This window comes from Fundulus heteroclitus, chromosome 23 (genome assembly GCF_011125445.2).
Source record: "Fundulus heteroclitus isolate FHET01 chromosome 23, MU-UCD_Fhet_4.1, whole genome shotgun sequence".
NCBI lineage: Eukaryota > Metazoa > Chordata > Actinopteri > Cyprinodontiformes > Fundulidae > Fundulus > Fundulus heteroclitus.
This window is the reverse complement of record NC_046383.1, coordinates 16,356,878-16,375,185: the sequence shown is the minus strand read 5'-3', so window position 1 is coordinate 16,375,185 and position 18,308 is coordinate 16,356,878. Positions and strand designations below refer to the sequence as shown.

The 18,308-nt window shown below is 44.4% G+C and overlaps 1 protein-coding gene across 5 annotated transcripts in view; it reads right to left on the bottom strand.

Moving 5' to 3' along the window:
* Positions 1–6,925: 6,925 nt before the first annotated feature.
* Positions 6,926–18,308, bottom strand: part of slc44a1b (solute carrier family 44 member 1b) — a 31,863-nt gene continuing 20,480 nt past the window's right edge. For 2 of the 5 annotated variants that reach the window (XM_036127014.1, XM_036127016.1), the window contains exons 7-16: positions 18,151–18,240; positions 17,915–18,075; positions 17,608–17,794; positions 15,443–15,611; positions 15,216–15,372; positions 15,045–15,128; positions 14,831–14,968; positions 13,171–13,407; positions 11,502–11,600; positions 6,926–8,513 (exon numbers count right to left, since the gene is read on the bottom strand). In XM_036127014.1, coding sequence (XP_035982907.1) covers positions 8,478–8,513; positions 11,502–11,600; positions 13,171–13,407; positions 14,831–14,968; positions 15,045–15,128; positions 15,216–15,372; positions 15,443–15,611; positions 17,608–17,794; positions 17,915–18,075; positions 18,151–18,240 — 1,358 coding nt within the window. In that variant the 3' untranslated portion in view covers positions 6,926–8,477. Of the gene's footprint in view, positions 9,293–11,005; positions 11,652–13,170; positions 13,408–14,830; positions 14,969–15,044; positions 15,129–15,215; positions 15,373–15,442; positions 15,612–17,607; positions 17,795–17,914; positions 18,076–18,150; positions 18,241–18,308 lie in introns of those variants that run through there. The other 3 variants (XM_036127015.1, XM_036127013.1, XM_036127017.1) reach the window with 3 other exon arrangements.

Here is an 18,308-nt window from a genome sequence, read left to right as displayed (position 1 = left end):
TATGTCCATCGCTCCAGAGGACCTTCAGGGTTTCTCTTCTTCTGGACCCTCAGATGTAAAATGTGTGAGAACACGTGTAACACGTCAGCCACATGGTGTCTGACCAGATGATTCTGTTTGTCTGAATTTGTACATAAATGTTCTGCAGGTTAAAGTCTCTGCTTTCTTTCCCGCTCCATTGAAACCAGAACATGTTGCATTATTTTCAGGTGCACATTTCCAACCTTTCCAGACTATCATTCCCTAATTATTCAGCTCCTCTTTAGCCCGACTCGTCTTAGCTCGCTCACATCTGTCCTTCCCTCCTCGGTTTATCTTCTCCTGTTTGGGGAGTCGACCAGCTGGAAAGGCCTGGAAGAGGGAATCCCCTCCTTTGGGTGGCGTTCGCCCCGTCACCCTCTCCCCACACCCTGTTTGTGACACTAAAGAAACCTGAGAGAAATAGTAAATGATAAAAAAATTCATTATAAACGTTCAGCCGCCTTAAAGCACATATTTGAAAATGTGAACTTGTAAAAGGTGACACTTAAACTAGATTTAATGTTTGCCCAGAGATGATGTATATCATGAATTGGCGCTATGTAAATAACATTTAATTTAATTGAATAAAACATAAATAAAAGCAAACATACAAATAATGTTTTTCTAATTGTATATGCAAGATTGTCTTGGATATTTTTTAAGGCTAAAGTAATCCACCAGGATAAATATCTGCATCCCACATCAGCTTAAACTAATAAGAAGCTGATGTGGGATGGTTTCCTTTGTCCTTCAGGCGTGGTTCATGGTTTTTAGATAATAAAATTATATTTCAGTAGATCCACTCCTTCCATAGTGGTTCTGAATATTTAAGAAATTCTCCTCTCCCCTCAGCCAATCACTGAAAGCATTGTGTTCTCTCAAAACTCCTCCAGTCCGCACGGTTTGACCCTGCTCTTGAGTAGGGCTGGAGAAACTCGGGCTGGCCTTGAAAAAAAGCTGCTCCTGAAACATTCAGAAGTGGGCGGAGCCAATATCGCACCTGTAGTAGGTGGAACCCCGGCCCCTAAATCCCAACCCGGGCCCTGGCATCGTCTGGTAATAAGCCATCCACTTCTCTACCAGTTTGAATTGAGGATAACGAGCCAAAGGTGGCAGAGGAAGCAGATTTGCTACTAAATATGAACAAACCTCCAACCTGAACAGGTAAGTCTCCTGCTGCTAACTTTACAGCAGGGGTGTGTTAAGAAAATATCTTAGTTAAGCAGAGTGCTGTTTGTCTGTCCCTGCTCCAGCGTAAGATAAACATGGAGTTTTATTGCCCCCCGGGGGGGTGGTCAGTAGGAGAGGGGGTCAGTCCTCCTCCCCTGAGCGAGCAGGAGGAGTTTTAAAGTTGATAAAAAGGGTCTTTGTCCAAAACTTACTTCAGACAGACTTCTCGACCGTGCGGTGAAATCATCTTGATTGGTAAATGTATACTCTGTCTCCATATTTAATTTCCATGAATTAAATATGCATTTAAACTGTTCTACCTCTTGATTAATGTTTTCTCACTTGCGGCCAAATCCGGAACTGGGGTAAGTTGGGTTTTCAATAGACATGTAACAGCAGGCCGCTAAAACCAATCTTTAACATTGTGTCAAAACTTTTCGGTATCTGGGCCAAAATTGTCAAGTCAAAGGAACCCGAGGGCCAAAAAGTAAACTGTTTTTTTTTTAAACCAAAATAAAAATATGTATATTGTTTCACCTGGTCAACAAACTATGATAATTTTAAATATATAAATTAGTCAGATTTTTTTGAATGAAATGATTGTGTAAATCAATATATATCCAAGGGTTGAAGGGTTTTGCTCATTTGTTGTGTTAAAAGATAGTTTGCAAATTATTTAGAATAATTTAATTTGACTCTTACAATAATAAGCTGAACTCTTTTTGGTCTGACAACATAATAGCAGTATTTTGGTCGGTTGTACTTTGAAAACACTTGCTGTAATTAGCCAGTTTTAATAGTTCTATAGGCTCTATTTTTGTTTGTTTCGTATGCCGTTGTAAACGGGTCAAACAAATTTTTCTACAGGTTTTATCTTTTTACTGAAATGTTTCACCTGCAGAACCTAGGACTGGTGTCTCACCAAAGTTTTCCTTATAATAACTTAATGAAAATAAAAACTTGCTTCTTTATTCATTATTGTACGTACAGCTGGTAATCCTCTTTGTCCACTCTTTGAATCTAGGGTCTAATTTATTGGAATTATGCATTTCATATGCACATCACTTAAAAATAGCTATATAATATCTTCATCTAGTATTCTGTTATCACTAAAACTTATTTTGATCCTTGGGATTTCTAATGGGAGTCAAAATGGCAAATAGACTATACTAAATATTTGGGACCGCAACAAGGATCAAAGGAGATAAAAGAGCAAGATGGACCTAAATCCACATTTTAATTTCTACTCAAGAATAGAACCAATCAAGATGAATATGCCACCTAAAGCATAATATATTTATTTTAAACCTTGTCAACGGAAACTAGACACAATTTAATGAATGGGACCCAGATGTATATGGCAAGATGAGAGACCTTGAATCCCATTTAAAAGTCTACAGGAGGAAAGCAGGTTGGGGCCTTTCCTCCTTCAGAGATTCCTATCAGGCAGCAGAATTAAGACCTAATTAGAAATATTCTGTCCAGGAGTGATGCTGAAAACCTGTTTAATATGGGATTTAAATGACAAGTCATGGTCAAAAATAACACCAAGATTTTTTACTTTATTACCAGAGGCCAAGTTAATGCCATCCAGATTAAGTGATTGATTAAGAAGTTTATTTTTAGAGGACTCTGGTCCAAAGATTACAACTTCTGTCTTGTCAGATATTAAGTGCAGGAAATTTAAAGTCATCCAGCTTTTGATGTCATCAAGACATGACTGCAGTGGAAGTAACTGATTGGATTCATCAGGATTTATGGATAAATATAGCTGAGTGTCATCAGCATAACAGTGGAAATGAATCCCATGCTGTCTGATAATTTTGCCAATCGGAAGCATATATATAGTAAAGAGAATTGGTCCAAGGACTGAACCCTGTGGTACTCCACAGGTGACCCTAGAGTTTGAGGAAGATTTATTATTAACATGAACAAACTGGAATCTGTCCGACAGATAAGATTTAAACCAGCCTAATGCTTTTCCCCTTAATCCCTACAGTATGCTCAAGTCTTTGTAGGAGAATATTGTGATCAACTGTATCAAATGCAGCACTGAGATCTAACAGGACAAGTATAGACACAAGTCCATTATCTGAGGCCATGAGAATATCATTAGTGACCTTCACCAGAGCTGCTTCAGTGCTATGATGAGCTCTGAAGCCTGACTGAAACTCCTTAAGTAGGTCATTACTTTGTAAATGTTCACATAGTTGATTAGCAACTACTTTCTCAAGAATTTTAGATAAGAAAAGAAGATTAGATATAGGTCTGTAATTTACTAACTCATCTTGATCAAGAGATGGTTTCTTAAGTAAAGGTTTAATAACAGCTACTTTAAAAACCTGTGGTACATATCCATTTACTAAGGATAGATTAATCATGTCTAAAATAGTGCCACTGATCAAAGGGAATACCTCCTTGAACAACTTGGTTGGGATTGGGTCTAACATACAGGTATAAGGTTTAGATGAAGCTAAAATTTTAGATAGCTCAGAAAGCTCTACTGCTTTTAAACAGTTCAAACACTGCGCAGGTTCTAAAGATTCCTCCAATGCTGCCTCACTTACTGAGGACGAGGTAATCATGTTTGGGAGGATGCCAGTTATTTATTTTTAATGGAATCAATTTTATTTATGAAGAATCCCATAAAATCATTACTGCTAAGAGCTAAGGGAATGGATGGATCAACAGAGCTGTGGCTCTGGGTAAGTTTGGCAACTGTACTGAAGAGAAATCTAGGATTATTTTTGTTCTCCTCCATTAATGATGAAAAATATGCTGCTCTAACTCTGCGAAGGGTCTTGTTATACAACAATAGACTGTCCCTCCAGATTAGGTAGGATTCCTCTTGGGGTGTAGAGCGCCATTTTCTCTCCAATTTCCTAAAGTTAGGAAATTGGAATATAATTAAAATAATGATTACAGTAGAATATAATCTGCATAGTAGGCTAGTTTATGCTCCTTTCCTTAAATATTAATACCTTTTAATTTAAACCATAAACCTGAATATTTGTGCTATTTATATTTGTGGGGGTTTTTGTACAGCACTTTGGTCTCTGTGTGTTTAAAGTAAATAAAGTTGGATTGGAACCATTCCAGTTATAATGCAAAAAAAAATGACCACAAACATTTTATACAATCTTTGTCAGGGACACAAAAAAAGGATTTAAGACATCAATTAAATAAAATAATTATTCATTATTACATCTTCTTAAGGTGTGTTTTTATTTGTATTTATGTTTGACATTGTGTTTAATCCATATAATCTTAACTTTTCATTTGTTTCTGCATTAATTAACTTTTATACAAGTTTCACTTTTTGAATGGAATTACAACAAAATGTACTTTTTAATGATATTCTAATTATATGACCTGCACCTGTATTTTATGGAGGGAGGCTTCTTTGTCCAAAATCTATTAGAAAATGTACCTATGGTACCTTTTTAACTAAATAATTTTTATAAGCCTTCATACTCAGTATTGGGTTGTTTTGTTACACTTTTATGAGGTTTTATTAAGTTAAACAGATGATTAAAAGAAATAACTTCCACTTTGCTGTTATCCAACCTTATGGTAGGAACGGGCTTTGTTCGGACCAAAGTTCGCCCTTTAGCTCATCTGTCTATTCTCTCTCTATTACCTCGCAGTAGATCTTTGAACTTGTAGAAATCTTTAGTAATGTAACATTGTCCTCCGTCTGCATCGTATCGCAGAGCTAAACTCTCCATTAGTCTCCTTCATCCTCAGGTTCTCCAGGTTCTGCCGTCTGAATACTTGAGTCTTTCCTTGGGTTCCCGTGTCCGATCCTGTTCCCTCAGGCCTTCGTTGTCCTCTCTCTGCCCTGATGTTTGTGGCTGAGCTCACACACATGAATTTTCTGAGCCTCTTGGTGGCTGTATTCCTAAATTTGACCATTTGGGGAGTTAAACATTAATTTCTGCTGAGTTTTTAGGGCTTGTGGCATCTTTTAATCTGACCCAATCTGGACCAACCCACCACCTAAGGCATACTCCAGATCTTGTAATCTCTCAGGGACTGTCCATTCCTGATTATTTCCCCATCTTTATAGAATTTACAGTTTCCTCCAGTAAACCATGGACACCATCACATCCTCACCTCCTTTTCGCCTGTATCTGCTGCCACTCAGTGATTATAACTCAGTGGCACTTGTTTCTCCACCTTTATGCAGATGATCTCTAGATTTACCTGACTTTAAACCCAGGTAACAATCACATTCCTCCCTCCCTGACTGTATCTCTGCAGTGAATCAACGGTTGAACCAAAACTTCCTGTTTTTAAATGATATTTTAAATATATTTTGTTGGGTGAGAATGCCATCGCTGACATCAGCTGCTGAATGCAGCACAGCTTTTCCCCGACACCACAGTGTCGTCAGCGTACATTTCCAAACCTACTTCTGGACAGATTTCAGGGAGGCTATTGATATGCAAGCTGAAAAGGATGAGGCCGAGGATTGTTCCTTGAGGGATTCCTTTTTTTGACTTTGTGAATAAAGGATTTGCAGTCGATGATGACGACACATTGTTTACGATATTTTAAATATGGCTGATCCTAAGCTCTGAGAAATTAAAACATGGAAGAGTTAACAGTAGTTATGGTCCATGGTATCGAAGGCCTTTAGTGATCTTTTTCTGGTTCCCCGTGGTTCTGTGGGAATGAGGTCCAGGCTCGTGTTTTTGTTAGTTCTCATTGACCTTGGACCTTACCTGAGGCAGGTTCCTGCAGAGCTTCAGATGTTGTTCTGGGACCTTCTGGATGAGTCGTTGGTGAGGTTCTGGAGTGATTCTGGTGGGTCGGCCTCTCCTGGGAAGGTTCTCCTCTGTTCCATGTTCTATCCAGGAGTGGATGGTGGTTCTCTCTGAGGTTCTCTGGAGGCCCAGAGCCTGAGGAATGGACCTGGACCCCTTTCCAGACTGATGGGTGTGATCTGTTCTTTAAGACTTTACATCAGGCCATGAGGTGTTGCTGTTTGAGCCTACTTCATGTTGCCACACAGGTTCTGTTTGCAGGATTTCTGACTCTTCTGGCAGTAATCAGGTGGATGAAACTGAAGATGTGGAGGAATAGTTTTTCCCACAGGTCCAGGCTGGTTTGGAGATCTTCTGTCCTTCATGACTGGAGCCAAAAGCAGGGTTCTGAGAGGAGGACCTACATTTTCACCGCTCTGTTTGCTGCTCCTAGCTGAGGACAAACGGACCATGTTTCCTTTAACTTCTCTTTTTGTCTCCATCATACACGTTCCTCGCCCTCGATACCTTCATCTGCTCCAGACTTCTGAGCAGTTTGGTTGGGTTTTTAGCATTTTACTCTTGATATTCTTGGTTGTCTTGACAGATTTATCCAAACTTTAGTCCCATAAATAACCAGAGTAAAGCATTTTGTCTAACACCATCTTGTTCTTGAAGATGGTTCTCCTCTCTGCCTGCAGGTCTCTCCTTCGGAAGCTAACATGTTCCAATCAACCAGACCGGCTCCCCATTTCTCTCCATCTCCTTTCCAGAAGCTTGAAGCAGATGCAGATTGTTCCTGTTATCAGACGTTTCCTCCCACAGTCGGCCAGTGAAGCTGTTCACCTTAAGTCAGGGTCATGTGATCCAGGTGAGCTCCACAGGTGAGCTAAATATTTGGCTCAGGCGTGTTGAAGCAGAGAACTTCTAAAAGTCTGGCTCTAAATTTCCTCCGTTTAAATGTGAACACAAAGAAGACAAACACAGACTGAAATTCTGCTTTTAATTATTTTCTTATAAAACAAAGATACATAAGAAATGATATAAAAACCAACGGAGAACCAAAGCAAAGTTCTTCAGTGTTACAAACGACTGGTTACTGCAGAGAAAAGCTAAACACTAGTGTCACACCTGGCGGTCAAACTCTGGCTGAGTCCAGCAGCAGGAACCAGGCTGCAGGACATGGACATGCATCAGCTGCAAACAGTCGCAGAAACATGGCGGTGAAGAGTCGGAGACGCTCCGGCCGCAGATCTCAGGGCAGGAACTCTCGCTAAGGTTTGGATTTCAGAGGGAGGTTTCAGGAACATCTGCAGGAACATCTGGACAGGAAGCTCTGCAGATGTTTCAGACTTCACTCTGAAATCAACCTGAGAGCTGATTGGCTCTGGATCAGAACCTGACCAGAACCTCTCCGACCCTCACTTACCTTCAGTGGGAGGAGCCTGTGCTATGTGCTCTGATTGGTTGGATGAGGAGTTTTCCTCCAACAGAAACAGGATCCCTAATCCAGAAGACCGTTTTCAGCCCGATTCTCCCAGAGAGTTTAGAAACTTTTTCTGAGCTGATCTTTGATCCTGACAGGGTTCCTATTTTCAAGCTTCCATGATTTTGCAGCTTGTAAATCATCTGAGCAGGAAGCTTCTTCCATGTTGGGTTTTATCTGTACTGAAGAAGCTGGCGTCTGACGTTTGATCAAATCAGGAGATTATCTAACAATAAATCTAGTACTGTGTTGTATAAATATTCATCAAATAGCAGATTAACAGTTCATTTGGCATCTAAAGCCCCAGTTTAACCCTGCAGGCCTGAAGAGCAGAAACAGGTCCTTATGGATCTCTCTGCGGGTCAGAAACCATCAAAAGAGAAACATCTTTATTTAGATATGAATGTGAGTTTAAATTCCTTTAGAATATTGAGATCATTATATTTTAGATCAAAGCATAGAATGTGGAAATGTAAAATTTCTCCTTTTTTCTTTCAAACTTCTTTAATCCTGCATAGAAACCCTGTGGTGATGACTTTTCCACCCAAAGCCCTTTTTCCTCCTCATCCCTTCATGTTGATGTTGGAGTGAAACGCCTCAGCCCCTGCAGCTAATCTGCCCGGCAACAGCAGTCACATGACCAGAAATAAACCCGCCGGAGCAGCAGGATTCATCTTTCCCAGTTTTTCAACATGAAGTGAATTAATTTCTGAGCTACAAACACATCTAAAACTCAACAGCTCTGTTAGTCTGACTTCAGTGTTGCAGGAACTCCATCTTTAGTGCAATTAGTCGACATGCGCGGCTCGGCTACCCGCATCCATCCGCAAACCGGACTCTGGGAACAGCGCCCCCTTCAGGCTCCCTGGTCCTCTGCTGTGATAGAGGTGCATGATGGGAAAGGTCGCAGAAACGGGTCAGCACATCCACCGGTAAGGTTCGTATTAACCCAAGGAGTTGATTTCAGAGCGGTTCTTGGTTCTGACTGAGTTGACGATCCGATTCCCTCCCAGTGTGAGGAGAACCAACCAGCTGGCTGAGCCGGCCGGGTGTTAGGACTCAGGGTGACGTCGGAGGTGAACGTATTTCTGAAAGAGATTTCAGGCCGTTACAGTTTGATGCTACAGTCTAACAACGTCTAACAGCTCGGGGCAGACCCCCCCTCGCTCCGGAGACCTGCAGGGTCACACTGGGTTCTGATGGGCCGCCTCGTTCTGAAGGGATGAACAGAAGCAGGAAGACTCGTTCCGGTGTTATTGCTGACCGTCTGAACTCAGCTGCCGCCGCTGCAGGAGGCTCCGCCCACAGACCTTCCTTTTGTCTGGATTAGCAGGAAACTCAGGGAGGAGGATACAGGTGTCCCACCACGAGAAGCCCCACCCCCGCTTTCCTGTGTAGAAGAAGACTTCCTCATTGGTCACATGAGCCAATCAGATTCCTGATCCAGTGACCACTACGCCTCATTTCCATGGCCCCAGCCTCCACTCTCTGAGGGCATAATCAGCTGCTGCTCTACCTGTCCACAGGCCCCGCCCCTTAGATGGAGTCCAGGTGAGGAGTCAGCTCCGCCCACAGAACAGACAGGTTAGGAAAAGTGTCCGGACGGCGTTAGGAACTGAGCGGTGAGTCTCATAAAAAAGGACATCACTACGAAAAAATGCATCAGCCGGTTTAAAATCTGCAGCGCTTCCAGATAAAGTGCTTCATTACATTGTTACGTTGTTTTCCAGTTTCTTATTAAAATATTGTTTTCCCTGGAGTGAAACCATAGTAAACATGTTACACGTTGGTAAAAATAAACATCTGGAATGTCTCTTTAACAAGTCCCAGCGGCTGATTTTGGTCAAGCTGAACTTGTCCCTGGAGCCTGAAACAGGAAATGTGGAAATGGTTAAAATGCAGAGGCCCCAAAGCACAGTAGGTTACACGGCTCGTTAAGCAGCTGGGTATGAAGCTCGTTAACCAGCCTGTTAAGGAGCTCGTTAAGCAGCTGGGTATGGAGCTCGTTAACCAGCTGGGTATGGAGCTCGTTAAGCAGCTGGGTATGGAGCTCGTTAAGCAGCTGGGTATGGAGCTCGTTAAGCAGCTGGGTATGGAGCTCGTTAACCAGCCTGTTAAGGAGCTTGTTAACCAGCTGGGTATGGAGCTCGTTAACCAGCCTGTTAAGGAGCTCATTAACCAGCTGGGTATGGAGCTCGTTAAGCAGCCTGTTAAGGAGCTCGTTAATCATTTCTTCAGCACCTTAACCAGCTAGTTAAGCACAATGTTATGGAACTTGTTACAGGACTTGTTATCCAGCTAAAAGTCGCTCATGGCCAGAGCGCAGCTTCCTATGAAATGGGAATGTTTTTGTTTCTGGGTGCATTGTTATGGACTCGTGATCAGGAAGCCGGCTCCTGGAGGTCCCTAGAGGCTCCTGGGGGCCTCCTAGGGGCCAGCAGCCACGCAACAGGACACCGTTGCTGGTTTGTTGCTGTTGTGTGGAGAGGAGGGACTGATGATCAGTTCTGCTCTCAGACACACCAGCAGAGAAGTGTTGAGATGTTCAGCCAATCAGAGCTGTTCTGCCAACCACGCCCCTGGAGGTAGCGGTTCTTCTACCTCCAGCTGACGGGTCACATGTTTTTGTTGGGGTGATAGAAACAGGTTGTGGTACCAATGATTTCAACAGAAAGGTGCCATCAGGACGGACTCCTCAGAGGACCCAGCTGATAACCTGCGTCTGATGATTTTATGGAAAATATGATTTAACGCAGTTTGAGGTCGGTTCTGTTACTGATCGGATCGGCCGGTTTCTGTTCAGGCCAGAATCCCACATGGAGCAGCGTCCTGGCGTCAGATTTAAGGCATTCACATTCATCAGGTCACCTCTGCTGTGGAGCTGCAGCTTTGAACATCTTGTCAGAAAAGGTGAAACTTTTCAGTCCCTGAGAATGTTTCTGAACCGGCAACCATCTGAAAGCAGACCTGAGCTCCTTCACGGGACCCAAACATCAGCTCTTTCTACCCCCCCCCCTACCAGCTGGGGTCTCCTGGGTTTTCTCTTCATAGCTGCCTGTGGGGGCCTCAGGGTCTCCCCGTCTGCCCCAGGGGTCTCGCTCTCTACCTTCTGAGCTCTACCTGTCTAAGTTCACCTGCTTTGGGTCTTCTGGTGGGGGGGGGGGGGGGGCCTCTAAAGTCTGGACCCTGGCAGTGATTTAAAGCCATCTCAGCTGATCTACTGGTCGTCTGCTGGAGGAATCGACTGGAACCTCCTGGTGTTTAATAATCCATGACATTCCTCTCCTAAGAGTCACTGAGCTGTGCTTTCTGCCTGTGGCCCCATGGCTATAAGTCCCATGCAGTCTGCTCCTGGTCTGACCCGATTTATCTGGGTCTGACTCAGATTCAGTGTTCGGTTCAGTTCCCATCCTGGACCAGTTCCCCACACGGCTCAGGTCAGGATTGCTCCGTCAGGACGGATTTGAACCAGCCACCTGAGAGCATCAGAGCCTGCTGCTGTTATCGGCTGAGTCCTTGTTGGCTTTAAAGCAACACGGCGACAACAACAAGGCGCAACACAAACACTCGCACACAGAGCTGCTGGTAGTTCTTTATAAAAATATTCTCCATAAAAAATGTACAAAAGTAAAAAATAATGAAACAAAGTCTGTGAGTTGGGCTCCAGCAGGCATGATGATGATGATGATGGTGGCGATGAAGCATGCATTAGTGTTCCTCCAGCCAGATGCTCATCAGTTAGTCTCATGTTAGCACGCGGAGGTGATGGCGGCTGACTTAGAGGCCGACTCGGCGAAGGGGGCGGGGCTTGGCGTGTGCAGCAGGCTGACGAACAGGAAGAGGGTGGAGGTGGGCAGGCAGACGCAGAGGAAGAGGACGACGTCCTCGCTGAGACAGAGGACGAAGTCGCTCTGCTCCGTCAGCACCCAGTCCACCAGCACCCCCACCAGCAGGTAGTACACCTGGAACTCCTGAAGCTCCTCCCACTCCCCGCCCTCCGCCCAGTGTGGCCCTGCCCCCACCCCCGATGAGCTTTTCCGCCTGGCCACGCCCCCTCCGGCACTGCATTCACTCACCATGGGCTTCATCTCCGCCCCCTCCGACGTCGCCTCTTTCACCCGGCTCCGCCCACGTCCCCCCGCACGCTCCAGGCGCCGGCTGCTCTCCACGAACTCCTGCAGGGCGGAGCCAGAACAGGCAGGTGAGGTGTGTCACAGGGGGCGGGGCTACAGACATTTAGGGACAAAGGTGCATCAAAGGGAACCTCAGAGAAACCGTGAAACATTCCTGACAGACAGAACCGCACAGAAGATTGAAACTAAAGACCTGCCTAAAAAAAAAGTCTGAAGGTCTGTTTTTATTACTATTTTCTTATAAAAAATAAATAGATACATTTAAAAAAATCTAAAAAAAAAGTCTGAAGTTCTGTTTTATTAATTTTTTTAATAAAAATAAATAGATAAATACATTTAAAAAATCTAAAAAAAAGTCTGAAGTTCTGTTTTTTTATTAATTTTTTTTATAAAAATAAATAGGAAATTTAAAAAAATCTAAAAAAAAAGTCTGAAGGTCTGTTTTTATTACTATTTTCTTATAAAAATAAATAGATAAATACATTTAAAAAATCTAAAAAGTCTGAAGTTCTGTTTTTATATACATTTTTTATAAAAATAAATAGATAAATACATTTAAAAAATCTAAAAAAAAAAGTCTGAAGTTCTGTTTTTTTATAATTTTTTTTATAAAAATAAATAGATAAATAAATTTAAAAAATCTAAAAAGTCTGAAGTTCTGTTTTTATACACATTTTTTATAAAAATAAATAGATAAATACATTTAAAGAAATCTAAAAAAAAGTCTGAAGTTCTGTTTTTTTATTAATTTTTTTATAAAAATAAATAGATAAATAAATTTAAAAAATCTAAAAAGTCTGAAATTCTGTTTTTATATACATTTTATAAAAATAAATAGATAAATACATTTAAAAAAATCTAAAAAAAAGTCTGAAGTTCTGTTTTTTTATTATTTTTTAATAAAAATAAATAGATAAATACATTTAAAGAAATCTAAAAAAAAGTCTGAAGTTCTGTTTTTTTATTAATTTTTTTTATAAAAATAAATAGATAAATAAATTTAAAAAATCTAAAAAGTCTGAAATTCTGTTTTTATATACATTTTTATAAAAATAAATAGATAAATACATTTAAAAAAAATCTAAAAAAAAGTCTGAAGTTCTGTTTTTTTATTATTTTTTTATAAAAATAAATAGATAAATACATTTAAAAAATCTAAAAAAAGTCAGAAGTTCTGTTTTTTTATTAATTTTTTTAATAAAAATAAATAGATAAATAAATTTAAAAAATCTAAAAAGTCTGAAGTTCTGTTTTTATATACATTTTTTTATAAAAATAAATAGATAAATACATTTAAAAAATCTAAAAAAAAGTCTGAAGTTCTGTTTTTTTATTAATTTTTTTTATAAAAATAGATAAATACATTTAAAAAATCAAAAAAAAGTCTGAAGTTCTGTTTTTTATTACTGTTTTTTTTTATAAAAATAAAAAAACAGTAATAAAAAACAGTGAAGTCCTGTTTTTTATTACTGTTTTTTTTTAAATGAAAATAAATAAAAAAATTAATTAATAAACACTAAAGTACTGTTTTAAAGTGGGTCTGAGTGTGGGTGAGACGTGCAGGAGGGATTAACCCTCGTCCCTGAGGTGCGGGCAGGTCGGCCCGGCTCACCATGAGAGCTTTATCCATGAAGAACTCCTTCCCTGGGGTGCCGTCGTTGTACTTGGTGTCGATGGCGAAGCAGAGGAAGAGGACGTCCACCACGATCTCAAAGATGGACAGGAAGCAGTGGGCCACCAGGAAGGAGAAGAGACAGACGATGATGAGCGGCAGCAGCCACTCGGCGTAGTCCCGCTGGTAGTTCAGCAGCAGGACGCCGGCGAACGCCGTGCACGTCATGATCAGAACCTGAGGAGACACAGCAGCACGGATCAGGGTCCAAACGCTCCTTAGAGGCGTCTGCAACGGCTCCTGGAGCACAGCTGAACGGGTCAGACTTGGTTCTGCTGAACCCGTCTCATAACGCCGGCAACACTCTGTGCAACGGCTGGAGGAGAACCTTTGGTTCTGGTTCTGGGTCTGAGAACTGAGACGGGTTCCAGGATGGGCCAGAGATAACCGGCCATCAGACGCCTGCCATGACCTGGGTCCACTGATCAGAACCGTCACGATGCGAGACGATCCACAGGTTCTGAACGGCGCTGCCCGCAGATAAAGGAATAAGTTTAGATCTCTGAATCCGTTCCTGCCGGTCCTGCTCCGGTTTGTCTGATCGGACCAAACAAACCGCCGAGGCCGGTCGGACCGCACGCCATCAGAACCCGAGGAACTCGCCTTACTGTCCGTATAGTAGTCCGGTCACAAGATCCAGTTCATGGTTCTGTTCTGCCCAATAAAACCTTCACATTGGTCCAGAGCCCATTTCTGATCCTCCAGATCCAAACCGCACCGAGCGACAAGGTCCGGAAACCATCAGAACCTTTGGCTTCAGTCCAGCTGAACTAAAAAGCCCCAAAACTGAAGCTTTCCATCAAAATCACTGCTTTTATGAAACCTAGCAAACTTGTTTTGGTTTCTAACTTAAAGAATGAAAAAGTGTTAATTTAGGTTTAATATCTGGTGAAGATTCTCAGTCATCAGGTCATCGTCATTCCAAAAAAAAGTAAAAAACAAAACAACTGGACTTGTTTTCTGTATATGAAGACGTTTCGCTTCCTCTCCAGGAAGCTTTGTCAATTCAAAAAGTCTGGAGTAATGTGGAGTAAATAGGTTTAATACATGTTTTAAAAAAATAATAAATAAATAAAATTAATACATGTTTTACTGGAACCAAAAATTAGGTCCAAAAATCAGCAAAAATACTTAAAAAAGAATATTTCACTTTTCGTCTCATTCTTTGTGGAAATGTATGAAAGCACCTGGCAAGAAGCGCCAAAGCAGTCTTTACATTTTAAAGTAAGAGCTGCAGGTGCAGACCCGGTCCATCGGGTCCACCGGGTCCATCTGGAGGTTCTCCCAGGAACATCTCCAGATGTTTGCAGGACATTTAGGAGGAAGCCGCTCTGGCAGAGTTTCTGCAGCACCTTGAATGATGAGATGCAGCATGAAGGAAATGCAGCAGCAGTTCAAAGCTCAAGGAGAGCTGCATTTGGACCCGGTCAACACCAGAACCAGTGGTAGGCTGGCAGTGGCCACCAGAGGGCGCCAGCACTGACATCAGGAGCAGAGAGATGATGTCATCAGGCAGCTGAGGTCCGCTCTCCTATGGCTCACTCAGAGTCCACCGAGCCTGAACAGAACCGGCTCAGACCCAATCGGATCACAGGCCTACCTTCCCCAGGAAGAGCACGAAGTCTCCGACGGCGTTGATGGTGGCGACGCGCAGAGCGTTCTCCACCAGGATGACGAAGGCGTCGCGCGCAGACGTGCAGAAACTGGTGCTGTTGATGGCCGTGGCCGCATATGCATTCTGGGAAAAAACACACACGGGTAAGAGCAGGAGGCACCAGAACCACCAGAACCGCTGAGCTGGACCGGTCCCTTACCTGATTGAGATAGTTGAGGCACTTCTCCAAACACCACAGACAGCAGATGCAGGATTTCAGCAGACAGCGAGCGCACACGTTCTCCTAAGAGCAACCCACAGGTCACCTGACTGACTGGGTCAGACAGCAGAACAGAACCAGAACTGGGTCCACGTAAAAAGCCGTCCATACCCTTCCTTTCAGCTGGTTGTGGACGTACATGAGGATGAGTCGGGGGATCTTCACCAGCGTGATGATGAAGGATCCCTTAGCGACCGTACCCAGATGGTACCGGACCAGCCTCAGAACCGAGGACAGGATCGGGGTCACCGGGAGCCGGTTCTTGTCCCTGGAACAGAACGCTGTGTTAGAGATGGTGCCGGCCGGACCCGGCCGGACCCGGCGGCGCCGAGCCTGACCTGGTGAAGTAGTAGGTGACCACGGCTCCGGCCACGGTCATCTGCTGACAGGCCAGGATGAACTCGCTGATCCAGACCAGACCCACAGCGTGGTACCAGGTCAGGTACTGCAGGGAGCCCGTCAGCCGGAACTCTGTCAGGCCCGTCTCCTCGTTCTGCTCCGGGTTCCCTGTGCAACATCAGAACCAAACAGAACACGGTCAACCTGCAGTTACCGTTGTTGTCCCGCAGGGGGCGCCGCTCTGGTCTCACTGAGCGTCTGCAGGAAGAAACAGCAGCTTTTAAACGGGTCAGAACAACCTGGTTCTGATGGAGAGCAGAATTCATACTGTCCAGGACCTGAAGAGCAGAACAGAACCGGCAGAACCAGCTGGTGCTGTACGATGTTCTGGTTCTGAAGAGCTGTAAGTTCTAGACCAGATGCAACAGGAGGAACACCGTCCCCTGAGGTCCACTTCTGTCTCATCAGAACATTTCTTCAGACGTCTTGGAGATCATCCAGATGTGTTTTGGGAAATGTGAGACATGCATTTGCTGTTTTCTTTGGGTCAGCAGTGGTTCTGGTTCTGGAGGCCGTTTCTGGCGCATCAGTGACCTGAGGCAGGTTCCTGCAGAGCTTCAGCGGTGGTTCTGGTTCTTCTGGGGCCTCCCAGATGAGCTGAGTGTGTGAATGGGACGTGTCCCTCCACTTCTGACCGATGGACCTGCTCACATGACGGCCGTGCTTCTCCTCCGCTGGAGGAACGGAGAACGCTGGAGGAACGGAGAACGCTGGAGGAACGGAGAACGTTGGAGGAACGGAGAACGTCTACAGCTCGGCTGCAGACGTTCCAGCGCTGCTTTCTCTGAGCATAAATAGCCTGAATGCAGCAGGAAGGTGGAGACGGTAACGTCCGTCACCGACATCTCACTGCCTAGCTTAGCTCAAGTTTATCTCTTTAAAATGAGCCCTGGGCCGCGGTAAATGATGCTAAATAAATAAATGCACATTTAGGAGGACGCTACTTAATGTGCTTTACAGGTCAGACATTTCCTAACTGGACGGCGTCCCCCAGTGTCTGCAGCGTCACCTGTCCCCTAAAACATGGAACCGTCCCGTTAGGGTTGGTCATTTGTTCTGTAGTAGGTCAGATAAACATGTCAGACACAAACACATCAACATTAAGTCTAATGAACAAAGTTAAAGGCAGGAAATAAGGCCAGCACCATCATCATGGCGAGGTTTTACCAGGACCACCTCACCTGCTTCCTGTTTGCCTAGAGACCAACACACCTGTGGGTCTGCTGTCAGCTGCAGGTGAGAGAGCAGGTAGAGCCTGACTGGAGCTCGTTATAAACGCTCTGAAGTGATCAGCGGTGACCTGGACACATTTAACTGTGTCTGTAGAGCTTTATACGAGCATTTAAGATCCAGATGTTTCCTCTGGATGTGCAGACTGAAAATAAATAGATTCCTCTCCTGGTGGCTGGGTTAAATGCAGGCGTGTCGACGTGCAACTTTTCAGAATAAAATGCTTTAGAGAACCTTGATGGAGCAGTAGAGCAGAGAACAGCTGCTGGTAAACCACACTAAGCCACTGTTCCATGTTCTCTCCATGTGTGGATCACGGTTCTCACGGAGGTTCTCCAGTGTTCCAGAACCTCAGGAATGGGTCTCCAGCCTGGTGGAGAGTTCTGTTCGCCTACTTCCTGCTGCCAGACGGGTTCTGCTGCGGCCAGGCTGGGTGGGCCAGCGTTTCTGGATAAATGGAATCATTTAAAACCTGATTTTCTGGATTTATTCAGCTCAGATTCACTGGATCAGAAACATTGTGATGAAAAAGCTAAAAGAGGCTGAATACGTTTTCCCACTCGCTCCAGAGAGGAGAGGTTCTGACACGGTTCTGGTCTGATCCCTGCGATGCAGCAGCATGGACGGAGACGTCTGCAGGACGTGGTTCTGCCCAGACTGTAGACGGCGGTACCGTCCGGAGCAGGAGGAACGGTTCTGTGATCAGAAAGTGATCGGACCGGCTCCAGAACAGCATGTCCTCCGTGCCGCGGCGCTGACCGCTCTCATTAGAGGGAACCGCCCAGAACCAGCCGGCCTTATCTGGATCTTTGGTTCTGGGTTTCCTCGGGTGGAAAACGTCTCAATCAGCAAAGATGCGACTGCAGGCACCAACCTGTGGTTCCGAGGAAGAGCAGAACCAGGACCCAGTAGACCCAGAAGAGGAGGAGGGCGAGGAAGGTGACGAAGGGCTGCAGGGTGAGCAGGGGGAGGTGGATGAAGACCTTTCCTGCCACGTGGAACAGCGCGATGGTGAGCGCCACTCGCTTCCTCATGAAGAGCATCAGCAGCAGGAGGATGATCTGCACACACACACACACACACACACACACACACACACACACACACACACACACACGGTCAGCGCCGCTCTCACAGACCTGCCGGACCTGCCGGACCTTTGGTTCTGGCGGCGTACGTACGGTGAAGACCGTGACCGAGGCGGCGTAGACCAGCAGCGCCTGACCGCCGTCCCTCAGCTCCTCCCCGGCCTCCTCCTTCACATCCTTCAGCACCTTGGAGGACGTGTCGTTGCCGTAGAGCCGGTGGTCGATGTAGAGCCACCAGAGGACGCCCGTCCCCGCTGAGACAGAAAGCCACGCTCCAGTTAAACCGCTAAAACACGCCCCGTCCCAAACACCGCAGGAAGTGACCTCACCCAGGGACCCCAGGACCACCAGCGAGGTGAGGATCCACACCAGGACGGCAGAGATGTAGCGGATGATCACCATGAGGATCATGGAGAGAGCTGCAAGACACGGTAGCAGTGAGTGCTGAGTCTCAGAGAACAGGAAGTGACATCACAGCTGGCTCTCA